Source organism: Bos mutus, chromosome 19 (genome assembly GCF_027580195.1).
Source record: "Bos mutus isolate GX-2022 chromosome 19, NWIPB_WYAK_1.1, whole genome shotgun sequence".
Classification (NCBI taxonomy): Eukaryota; Metazoa; Chordata; class Mammalia; order Artiodactyla; family Bovidae; genus Bos; species Bos mutus.
This window is the reverse complement of record NC_091635.1, coordinates 7,688,971-7,701,096: the sequence shown is the minus strand read 5'-3', so window position 1 is coordinate 7,701,096 and position 12,126 is coordinate 7,688,971. Positions and strand designations below refer to the sequence as shown.

At 56.2% G+C, this 12,126-nt stretch overlaps 2 protein-coding genes across 2 annotated transcripts; both read right to left on the bottom strand.

Moving 5' to 3' along the window:
- Positions 1-645: 645 nt before the first annotated feature.
- ZACN (zinc activated ion channel) lies at positions 646-4,006 on the bottom strand. Its single transcript, XM_005907969.3, has 9 exons — positions 3,913-4,006; positions 3,710-3,834; positions 3,527-3,571; positions 3,275-3,381; positions 2,874-3,043; positions 2,101-2,225; positions 1,781-1,988; positions 1,469-1,633; positions 646-836 (listed from the first exon to the last, which is right to left on the bottom strand). The coding sequence occupies exons 1-9, from the start codon at positions 4,004-4,006 to the stop codon at positions 646-648; spliced, it is 1,230 nt and encodes a 409-aa protein (XP_005908031.1).
- A 1,296-nt stretch (positions 4,007-5,302) lies between these two features.
- GALR2 (galanin receptor 2) lies at positions 5,303-7,713 on the bottom strand. The gene is made up of 2 exons (XM_014482240.2): positions 7,335-7,713; positions 5,303-6,022 (listed from the first exon to the last, which is right to left on the bottom strand). Exons 1-2 carry the CDS (start codon positions 7,700-7,702, stop codon positions 5,308-5,310), a joined length of 1,083 nt encoding a protein of 360 aa, XP_014337726.2. The 5' UTR covers positions 7,703-7,713; the 3' UTR covers positions 5,303-5,307.
- Between the last annotated feature and the right edge of the window lie 4,413 nt (positions 7,714-12,126).

Below are 12,126 nucleotides of genomic sequence, written 5' to 3'. Positions count from 1 at the left end.
TGGGACTGGGGTGGAAAATGCTGTTCAGCCCAGGCCTGAGGGTCAGGCTCAGAGGAGCAGGCCACACCGCAGCCCCAGGCCCTGCAGAAAAGCAAGGGGGTTGGACTGCTCTCAGACTCAGTGCAGAGAATGCCTGCCTTACCCCCACAGTTCTGCCGCCTGGGGAATTCTGCCCGCGAGGTGTGTCCTGGTGGCTGGAGTGGAAGTGCTCTCCCTGCCCTCTGGGCACTGGCCGGAGCTCACAGAAGGGTCCTGACCGTCCGGGCCTGTCTCTGCGGCTCCAGCGCTCCTGGCCCGAGGCCAAGTGGCAGTGCTTGCCGAAGGAGCAGTTAGACTGTGTGTGGGGACGGGCCCAGCGGACAGTAGTGAGGCAGTCTGCAGCAGAGCGGGGCTCAGGATGTGAGGTGGGGCCCCACCTACTCCAACGAAAGTGAACAGCTGAGCGCGACAAAGACAAACCCCAGAGGCGCCCTTGCCCCGGGGTGATGTGTTTATTCCACACTCCTTGCTTACGTGCTCACAGGAAGGAGAGCTCGGGGTGCCCTGGGGTCCTGCAGGCTGAGGGAGGAGAGTCCACCTCCCTCCCCCTCCAGAGGCCCCGTCACAGCCCTCGCCCCCCAGGTCTGCAGCCCCAGGCCCTGCCTGTTACAGCCTGGGCTGCCCGCCGTGGGGTGAGGCCGCTCCAGGGGCTGGGTCAGACTTGCATGTCGCCCACATCCAGAGTGCAATGAAGATGAACTGGCTACACGCCACCCCTACCACATACACCTGGAAGAAGATGCGGTCAGCAGCCTCAGCCCAGCTCCTTCTGGACCCCTTCCCTGCTCCAGGGGCTTCTGTGTGGACAGGAAGAGTAAAAGAAGACGTACTGCACACTCTGCGTGTGCACAAGGGTGAACCCCAGAGTGCGAGTCTGTGTCCCCCTTCATCAGATTCACAACTAAGGGACATTCGGGTCTGGCCCCTTCTAGATCACCGTGAGTTGAAGAAATGCCCTCTGAGAGACGCTGTGCAAGGCATAGCGTTTTCCTGTACTAAGTCACTTCAGTCGTGTCTGACTCTTTGTGACCCCGTGGACTGTAGCCTTCCAGGCTCCTCTGTCCATGGGATTCTCCAGGCAGGAATACTGGAGTGGGTTGCCATACTCTCCTCCAGAGGATCTTCCTGACCCAGGGATTGAACCCATGTCTCTTATGTCTCCTGCATTGGCAGGTGGGCTCTATACCCCCAGTGCCACCTGGGAAGCCCAGGGAGTCTGAAGTCACTGGGGCTTAGGGCGACTGGTTCTGCTCCCTGCTCCAGACCTACTGCTTGTGAGTGCAGCCACAGTGGAGTCCGGACAGCAGAGCCGGCCGAGAAGGGTGCAGGAACCTCTAAAGAGCCCGGTGACCTGCAGCCTCAGTCTGCCAGCTCTGCCCCTAGGCCTCCTCCTCCACCCCCCCAGGAAGGGGCCCCAGCCCCTGCCCACCTTCAGGGTTAGGCCCTGGCTTCCCGCGGTCGTGCTGCTCCCCATTCAGCGCTGGGCTGGGGCTGTCCTCTGCCCTGAGGTTGCCCCGGGCCAGAAGCCCGGTCAACAGCACAGTCTCGGTGGTGCTGACAAAGAGCAGCAGCAGCAGGACGGTGAAGTAGTAAACTGGAGAGGGGGCAGAGAAGAGCGGTCAGGAGCCAGGCCTGGCCTCACGGGCCCTGGGACCTGAGCAGAGGCACCCTAGCTCCAGTGACAGCAGGCGGGGGCAGAGTGAGGCAGACCCAGCACAGAGCGGCAAGGGCAGGGCCTTACCTAGCAGGGGGTTGCAGGAGGAGGAGCTGGGCAGGGCCTGTATCAGGGAGGAGTGGAAGACGAGGTAGCTCAGAAGCAGGGTCACCTTGTAGGCGATGCGCTCAGTGTGAAGGGGCAGCAGCCCCCCGCAAAGGTCAGCCAACAGCAGCGCCTCCCCAGGGACCAGGAGGGTTAAGATGGCCTTTAGTGCTGTGTTCTGCAGGCTCAGCTGGAAGGAAGACGGGGCATTCCAGGGGGTGGGCATAGAAGAGTGAGGTCGTGGCCTCTGACTGTGCATCCCCAACACCCCCTCAGCCCTTGGTAGCCATCTCCCAACTCACCGTCACCTGGAAGCAGGGTACCAGGTGCTGGGGTGGGATTTGGGTTTTCAGATCCTGAACCACGAACTCCCTCTTGACACTCACAATCTCGTTCACCGCGTGGACCTGGAACTCCAGCTCCGTCACTGAAGGGGGAGGGGTGAGAACGGTAAACTCAGAAAGAAAGACCCTGTGCCTGCATCTTTCCTGGCAGTAGGGGCAGGGACGGACTGGAGCCAGGGACGGCGGAGCCCGCTGATGATTGCTGGGGGCACACTTGGAAGCTGGTCTGTCCAGGGGCTTTCCAAACTGATTTTGCAATACCCCAAGTTTTCTCCACTTGGAGGAAGGGCCAGCTCAGATTCATAAAGTGAATTTTCATTGTAAAAATAAACGCACTTTGCACCACTTCACAGAGGGGCAGGGGACATGGTCACAGACTCACTCACCGGTATATCATCTCACACCTGAAATACTAGGATGTTTCCAGGAGTGAGGCTGCAGCAGCCTGCGCCTCTGGGCTGGACACAAGTGTGCAGTTCGGCCCTGGCTGTCGGCCCAGAACTGTTGCTCTGGGGGTGGGGGAAGAAGACTGGAGGGGCCCACAGCCTACAGCAGGGGAGGACCAGGAGATGTGACCGCTATTTGAGTGGGACATATGGAGTGAAAGAAGCGTGCCCAGCTCCCCTAAGCCGGGGGGTGGCCGGGTGTGACCCCAGGCCTGGTCCCCCAGGTCAGGTGTTTGCTGGGGGCCAGAGGCTTCCCCTCCCCTCTCCCCTCATCCCCCACAGCACCAGTGTTGCTGAAAGCGAAGAAGGTGAGGTGGCAGTCGCTCTGGTCCCTGGGGAAGTGGAAGAGCTCAAAGTCGCAGTTGGTCTCCGTGGTGAGGGCTAGGTCGAACTCGATGTGGCCGTCCCTGTCTACGCGGGCCTGCGGGCTCTTGTCCTGCCAATTCACCCAGAGGCTGCAGAGGGACAGACACCCCTCAGAAGGGGGAGGTGGGGGGACCCCAGCATGTTCCCAGCTGCTGCTCACTGCCCTTGGGGTTCTGGAAGGTAGGGCACCATAGTGCGCGGTGGTCTGGCGGGGCCACCAGGAGGGGGATATTCAGTAAAAGGACCTCCCGGCTCCAGATGAGTAATAGACAAGGCTGCGCCTGGCCCGTGCCAGGGAAAACAACCCCCGCCTCACTTACGCCTCCCGAACAGTGAGTCTCGACATCCAGAGTACATCCCAGGGCAGCATGACTGGGTTCCGCTGGTGCCCAGTTGAGTTCAAGGCCAGGCGTGTGTTCAGCCAGGACTGGGGACACAAGGATGCTACTAAGGCTCCCACTGTCCGTGTATATGTGCCCCTGGGCTTAGCAGGTTGACAAAGGCCAGTACGTCTGTGCTGGACTCACAGGGGTCTCTCCCTTCCTCAGCCCCCACCCGTCATGGATGCTCACCAGCCGAAGCAGCAATGTGGAGGACACCGTGTACCGAAGGATGTCCTGGGGGAGGGGAATAGCGTGTCACCTCGGGGGTGGGCACTGTGGCAAGAAGGCAGGAGACCCTGGCGTTCACTAGGCTGAGCCCTGTTCCATCTCCAGCTCAGTTCTTGGGGCCCCCCGGGTCCTCAGGACACTTACCACGCTGAATACGTTGGACACAAACACCTGCACATCCACCACCAGGGGCTTGCTTCCGTTGTTCGGAATCTGGATGGGGTCCGGAACCTCCTGGGGTGAGTTGAGGTTGGAGGAGGATGGCCAGTCTGAAGGGTGGAGGTCGAGGTCACCCTGTGCCTTGGGACCCAAATCCCAAAGCTCAAGGCCTTATGGTCTCTACCTACCGAATGCCGGCACGCTAAAGCCCTGCTGCTGAGCCAAAGGCTGAGTGGTTCCGAGCCCGAGGAAGGTGAGATGCAGCAGGAGCCGCAGGGCCATCATGAGAGGCTATGCGGGGGGACTGGATGGAGCAGCAGCGCCTAGGCTACAACCTCTATTTCAGTCACTTCTCTGGGAGACTGGGCAGTCGGTTGGAGGCAGCTGTTTTGGGCAACGACCCTGGAGCCTTAGACTCGGCACACCTGCACCCCAGGTTCCGCAAACACCGAAAGACAAAGCTCAGGACCCAGCCCCACCCAACTTGCATCTGCCCAGGCTTCCAGGCCTGCACTCCATTTCCCCCACCTGGAACCAGTTTTCACATTCAAGACTCACCAAGCAGACGAGGCAAGCATGGGACCCCTGCCTAAACACACACACACCTTTCCCTGACAAAGTCCTTCCAATCTGGGCAGGTGCAACCTGGGTTTCCACAGCAGGCACTTGCCTGGCTAAGCACCCAAACCCTTACCACAGCGCTCTGTGCCCAGCCATGTGAAGGTGGCACACCCTTGAGGGTTTCCCTGCCTCTCCTCAAACAACTAATTTCATGTCAAAGGCCTTGGCTCAAGGACTCCAGAAGTGGGGCAAACCTGGGAACAGCTAGGGGCTCGCTTCTGACCAAAGCCCCTGGGGTATTTCTGCTCCCTGTAGGATTCTCAGGCTGCCCCAGGCCAGCAGTGCCTTAGAAACACCACTGTGTACCCTAGAGCAGGACTGATGGCTGTGGGGGTGACTTTCCTAACCTAAGGATAAACCCGCCTTGGAGACCAGGTCCCAGACAGCTGCAGGGAGGGAAGGAAACTCAAGGGCTGAAGGTGGTCAGGCGCTGATCTGGTTGGCGTGACTCCATAGAGCCTCAGAGAGCTGGCAACAGGCGAGGACCCGCCACACGCCTGCACACAAACGCTAATGGGAACACACACCGTGTCCAGGTCCGCCAAGTCTGTCGTCGTTTGACTTGTCCAGCATGCTCTGACAGCTTGCTTTTGTGCCGCTCACTGGCAGCTGCCGTTTCCTCGATTTATATACACCTGGCGCGTCCAGATGGCCACGTGCAAAGAGCCTTAGGTCATCTTAGGTCATCACACGCTCCCCAGTATCCATTAGGGGTTTCTAGGCGGATGTTAACTCTGCTGCCTTCAGTGCAGGCCCCTCTCTTGTACTCATCCATCCAGAGCTCCCCTGGGAAGTCCCAGAGGCTTCTCACCATGGAGCCTGGGGCCCCTGAGACAGGCACAGACAGCGCGCCACAGCACGTGGAATGGTTTGCACGTTTTATTAACAAATGAATTTCCCTCCACGATCCCCCAACCTCTGACTCCAATCTTTCAATACCCAAGCATACCCCCTAAGTGCCCTTAGGTCAAATTAACTGTCAAGATGCCTTTGGGGGCCTTTGGGGTCCTTCCGGGACAGGTCGGGGACGTGGCTGGACGACTGGCCGCGGAGAGGCGCCGGCACAGGGGCGCGACGCACACGCGGCGCGAGGCTCTGCGCGGGGCGTGGCGCAACAGGCCCGCGCAGATCTCTCGGAAACCCTTGCGGAAGTGCTTGGAGACGAGAGCGTAGACGATGGGGTTGACACAGGAGTTGGCATAGGAGACCAGGTGCGAGAGGATGCGCAGCGCGTAAGTGGCGCGCGTAAGAGGGAAGCGGCCGAACCACACGCAGAGGATCAGCGTGTGGTGAGGCATCCAGCAGAGGCAGAAGAGCGCGGCCACGATGATGATCATGCGTGTCACCTTACGCTTGGCGCGCCGGGCGCCCGAGCCGGCGGTCGCCGGGTCGACGGCGCGCCAGAGGTAGCGCAGGGTGCGCGCGTAGGTCAGGCCGAGCACCAGGACCGGCAGCAGATAGCTGACGACGAAGGTGCAGAGGTCCATGGCGCGGCGGCGCGGCGCGCTCCACGCCGGGTGGCACACGGTCAGGTTGGCTAACCGGGACTGGCGATAGTAACTCAGGTACGGCGCGGAGAAGAGCAGCGAGAGCCCCCAGACGAGACTGATGGCCGCCATCGCGTTGCGAGGCGTGCGCAGCTCGCGGGAGTGCAGTGGATAGCGGATGGCCAGATACCTGCGGGTCAGGCCAGAAAGCGAGACGTCGGGTGAGCCAGCGGGATTCGCGGGAGCCAGGCCGGACCCCTCCACCTCGAGTCCCACACTCACCGTCCGGGAAGTTCTCTAGCGCAGCGTAACGCCGCACAAGCCCAGAGGGCGACATCGAGCATCCCATCCCGGACACCCTCAGCCGCGCCCACCCGTGGGGCGTGACTCTGGAGCAGGAAAGGCTACTCATTTGTTCTTTCTGAGACTACGACCACTGTCAGACTCCACCCGGGCGGACACCCCCAAGATTAAACCGGCTTCGGGGTTCTGGCAGGCTGTGATTACTCACCAGTGATGTTGCCCTCAGAGGTAGGACCCAGGCGCTGAGGCTCTAAGATACAGCCTGGTGACACCTCAGGCAAGGTACAGAGGGGATTTCTTAGAGAACCCGGCGCTAGCCTATCGGAACTGACATACTTAGTGCTCAGTGGAACTGGGGGCGGGGCGCTGGTGCATGGGGAATGTGGCTTCACCTCTTTGCCTGTCCAAGGAAGGAACCTGAGGATGGAGGGGGCCAGGGAGGTAGCAGAATCAGACCAGGATTCCCACCCCAGGAATCATCCCGGTGTCCTTCCAAGCTTCAGCATTCAGCGGGACCCTTGGGCCCACTCTTCTCCTGCCCTTGACTCCAGGCCTATTGGTAGGGCGCAGAGGTGGGGTGGGGTAGGGTGGGACCAACCTAGGGCCCTTGGGGCCGGCTTGTTTGGAGTTTGGCGTGGGCCCTCACAAAGGACCCAGATTCTGCAGTTGGAGCCAGAGTAGACTGTGCCGAGCAAACTGTAGTTTGGAGGCCAGCGAGGTGGAGGTGCCTGAGCTTGACGAGAGGAGACAGACGGCTGGCTTCAGGCACAGGGTTACAGGATAGGCCACTCTGAGCGAATCACTTATAAAGCTGGTTTGGTCTGTAAACTGGGCACAGCAATCCTTCCTGTCCCAGCCTCCCAAGGGGCCTTGACCCTCAAATGAAACTCAGCATGGGAAAGCGCTTCAAACCCGGAAAGGCCATTCTTTATCAGACAGCGAAGGGCTGGAGAGCTGAGGTCCTGAGTCCCTGAGGAGCCTGGAGTCCCTGAGGAGGCACCTAACAGAGGGACACCAAGGTCCCCCATTCTTCCTCCTCGTTTTCCTCCAACACACCTGCTTGTCTTTCACTCCCTCCTGGTGCCCCTTCCTTCCTAGCCTTCTCTCTCTCCTCTCTGCACATCTCTCCTTGACCCTCAAGTTCAGCCCCCTTCCTCAGCTCTAGCCTGTGTGCGCGACCCCCTGGGATGCCAGCTCACCGGTCCAGGGAGACGGCGGCCAGCGTGAAGCTGCTGGCGTGCATGGTGAGGAAGATGAGGAAGTGCACCGCCTTGCAAAGCAGCGATCCGAACACCCAGTCGTCCAGGGTGTAGATGGTGGCCTGGAAGGGCACGCAGCACACGATGAAACACAGGTCGGCCACGCCCAGATTGAGAATGAACAGGTTGGTTGTGCTGACCGCCTGGCCACCGCGAAGCAGCACGGCCAGCACCAGTGCGTTGCCTACGGTGCCCACGAGGAAGATGAGCGCAAAGAGCGTGGGCACGATGACCGCCTCAGGCTGCCAGCTGCTCCCGCCTCCCGCCTCGCTCGTGTCCTCGGTGTCCAGGCCACCCGAGCCATTCATGGTGCCGCCGCCCCGGGGCTGCCTGGGCTCCGGCAGCCGTCTGGGTCCCGGCGAGCGCGCAGCTCCGGGGGCTCCAGCCGCTGCAGCACCCGGCGCGACTCGGCGGAGCTGCGAGCGGAGTGATCTCCGCGGCTGGGGCAGAAGGGGTGCGCGGGGATCAAGGGGAGGAGCGAGCCGCCGAAGGGGGGGTGATCCCGCTGGCGGCCGACCGCGCCGGGGGAAGGGCTGCCCAGGGGCCCCGGCGCGCCCTGGCCAAGGCACAAGCAGCCCACCCCGGGGTCGAGGGCCGAGCGCGTTCCTGCTCCCTGGCCCTCCGGCTTCGTCGGCGCGCTCCAGCCTCCGGCTGCAAGCTGTGCCGAGCTGAGCAGCGAACCGGCCTCCGGGGCAGATGCCGGAGGAACCGACCGCTGGGACCTGTGGGCGCGCCTCTGTGCTTCTCTGCAGCCTGGCGGGCGCGCCGGACCTCCCGGGGCAGGCTGGCAGGCGTCCTCCAGAGAGTTCCAGGTGCCCCCTAAGGTGTGGATGTGGGGGTAACGAGGAGTGGGGGCGGATTGGGTAGAGGGCTGCAGTTTTCCCGACCTGGCGAGTGGGATGCCATTGCCGCGTGCTCCACGCCTCTTCCCGCTTTTAATTCCCAGCAGCATCGCGCCTCACAGGAACCCCAGGGAAGAGACGAGGGAAAGGTGGAAGGATTTCGTTCCCTTCTCTCCCGCACTGAGCGTTTCCCACTCCGGTTCAGTCCAGTAAAAGTTTACTGAGCATCTCCTGTGTGTCAGGCTCCGTTCCCAGCGCCCTGCCTCCGTTTCCTCAATATTACAGTATGGGCTAATAACACCTTCTAGAGGGCTCTGATGAGAATGGGAGGTGTGTGTGTGAGACCTGAGGCCAGTTGGTAGAATCTGAATGAATCGAAGTCTTCTCTTTTTCCTTACTCTATCCAGATATCCAACAAGGGGAAATAAAAGGGAAACACAAAACAGCAGAACTGAGACTTCTCCAGTGGTCCTGTAGTTAAGACTCCACACCAGTGCAGGCGGCCAGGGTCACGGAACTCAGATCCCTCGTGCCACATCGAAGAGGGGCACAGCCAAATTAAACAAACCAACCACAGCAGAGTTATTGATATGCATCAGCAGCGTTTTCTGAGATAGCCAGGAGGGTGTTTAAGTTGCAAAAACACTTAAATATTTATTTATGATGTTGACATGGTGGTGGTTTAGTCGCTAAGTCGTGTCTGACCCTTTGTGACCCCATGGACTGTAGCCTGCCAGGCTCCTCTGTCCATGGGATTCTCCAGGCAAGAATACTGGAGTGGGGTGCCATTTCCTTCCCGACCCGGGAATTGAACCCAGGTCTCCTGCATTTCAGGCAGATGATTTACCAACTGAGCTATGAGGGAAGCCCCTCAGATAGATGTTGACATACTAAGCATCAAAAGTTTGTGACCCGGAATCATGACTGTTTCTACATAACTTTAAAATTGGGTTTGAACATCACCACCTTCTGCAGCTTAACCTCTGCTTCACTTTTCCTTGCCCTGTTCCTGCTGTTTAGTCACTAACTCGGGTCTCATCTTTTGCGACCCATAGACTGTAGCCCACCAGGCTCCTCTGTCTGTTGGGTTTTCCAGGCAAGACTATTGGAGTGGGTTGCCATTTCCTTCTCCAGTCCTGTTCCTGGGGTCCTAGTCAAAAACTTCCTTTTTCCACTCCCCCTCACCCAGAACCTCAGCCTCAGGAGCCCAGCTGCTTGCTCCTCTCGGTAAGAAAACCTTATTTACACCTCTGCCCTGCCTGCTTATTCATGGATTAGGAAGATAACAACCGTTCGTTTTTCTGAGATGCTTGCCATTAATTTATTCAATACACACTTGTAGAGCACCTACTTATTTCCGGGCACTGTTCTGGGTCCTCAGGATTTACCAGTGCTCTACTAAGACCAAGGCCCTTCGTGAGCTTCTTTTCTAGCAGGGGAGAGAGACAATAAATGTAACTCAAGTTATTATTCAGTTGATAAGTACTTGCAGGAAAAGTAAATTATAGAGTGAGGGAATTAGGAGTACTGGAGTGGTGGTAATGGTGCAATTGAAGATGGGGTGGTCAAGCAGACCTCATTAAGAAGGTAACATTTAAGCAAAGACTTGGATGAGGAGACGGGGCTAGCCTAGCTGATATCTAAGGAACTTGAATTCCGGATGGAACAGCCAGTGCAAAGGCCCTAAAGCAGGAGTGTGTCTGTGTCCCTAAGCAAGGAGGGGGTACGGCTTCAGTTGAATGAACAAAGAGATTGGTAGGAGAGAACATGAGAGGCATAGCATGCAGGATTTTTTCCATTGTGAAGAAGGCTTCTAGTCTGAGTAAAAAGAGAAGCCGTGGCAGTTTTGACTAGAGCACTAACATTGATCTGACTTTTTAAAAAAGGCTTTATTGAAATATAATTCACACACCATGGAGTTTACTCATATACAGTGTTTATTTGCTCTTTAGTATAGTCACTAAGTTGTGCAAACACCACAATCTTAGGACATTTTTGCTCCCGCCAAAAGAAATCACCTCAACCCTAGCCCACCACTCTTTCTGTCACTGTGTATACAGTCTCTTTTCCAGCCACCCATGGGATTTTCCAGGCCATTTTCTCTCCCAGGGGCTCTTCCCTACCCAGGGACCAAACCCAAGTCTCTTGGGTCTTGTGCTTTGCAGGCAGACTGTTTACCACTTGAGCCTTTAGGGAAGCTCTAAAAGGTTCTTGCTGTCAATTACAGGTTGGAGTTTCTGGAAGGGCATTTTCTTTTCCTGATAAGCGCTCCTACACTAGCCCTGAACTTCCCTCGGGCTCCTCTTCCCCACTTCAATCTATAGCTTTACCTGTTCATTCATTATATGAATGAAATCACACAACATGTGACCTTTTGTGTATAACTTCTTTCACTTAGCCTAATTTTTCAAGATTCATCTGTAATGTATCAGTACTTCATTCCTTTTTATGGGCAAATATTGTCCCATTGTGTAATAATTACATTTTATTTATCCATTTCATTTGTTGATAGACATTTAGGAGACTTTTTTTCCCCCTTCTTTTTTTCCCCCACCGCCATGTAGGATCTCAGTTCCCTAACCAGAGATGATTGAACCAGTGCCCCCTGCTGGTTCAGAGCAGGAAGTTCAGAGTCTTAACCACTGGACGGCCAGGGAAGTCCCAGACTGACTTTTTAAAAAAATTATTTATTTTTTTACTTTGCTGACAAAGGTCCCTCTAGTCAAAGCTATGGTTTTTCCAGTAGTCAGGTATGGATGTGAGAGTTGGACTATAAAGAAAGCTGAGTGCCAAAGAATTGATGCTTTTGAACTGTGGTGTTGGAGAAGACTCTTGAGAGTCCCTTGGACTGCAAGGAGGCCCAACCAGTCCATCCTAAAGGAAATCAGTCCTGAATATTCATTGGAAGGACTGATGCTGAAGCTGAAACTCCAATACTTTGGCCACCTGATGCGAAGAACTGGAAAAGACCGTGATGCTGGGAAAGACTGAAGGCAGAAAGAGAAGGGAACGACAGAGGATGAGATAGATGGATGGCATCACTGACTCGATGGACATGAGTTTGAGCAAGCTCTGGGAGTTGGTGATGGACAGGGAAGCCTGGCGTGCTTCAGTCCATGGGGTCGTAGAGTCGGACACGACTGAGCAACTGAACTGATAATTTATTTTTTAATTAAAAAAAAAACTTTGGCCATATTGTATGGCTTGTAGGATCTTTAGTTCTCCAACCAAGGATTGAACCCATGCTCTTGGCAGTGAAAGTATAGAGACCTAACCACTGGACTACTAGGGAATTCCCTAGAAATTATTTTTAGTCATGGTAAAATATAAAAACCACAGTTTTCCACCTTAAATATTTTGTGTGCAGTCAGTAGTGTTAAGAATATTCACATTGGTGTGCAACCAATCTCCAGAACTTTTTGATCTTGCAAAACTGAGACTCTATACACATTAAACACTATCTCGCCATTTCCCTTTCCTGCAGCCCCTGGCAACCACCATTCTACTTTCTATGGATTTCACTACGCTACATACCTCATATAAGTGGAATCCTACCATGTCTGTCTTTTGGTGACTGGCTTACTTAGCACAATATTTTCAAACTTCAATCATGTTGTAGCAGTATCAGAATTTCCTTCCTTTTTAAGGCTGAATAATATTCCATTGTAGGGATTAGACCATATTTTGCTTATTCCTTGAGGGCCACTGAGTTTCTTCCATCTGTTGGCTATTGTTAATAATGCTGGTATAACCGTGGGTGTACAAATATCTCAAGACCCTGCCTTTAGTTCTTTTGGACATATACCCAGAAGTGGAATTGCTGGAGCATATGGTAATTCTTTTAATTTTCTGAGGAGCTGCCACACTGTCTTCCACTGTGGATGTACCAC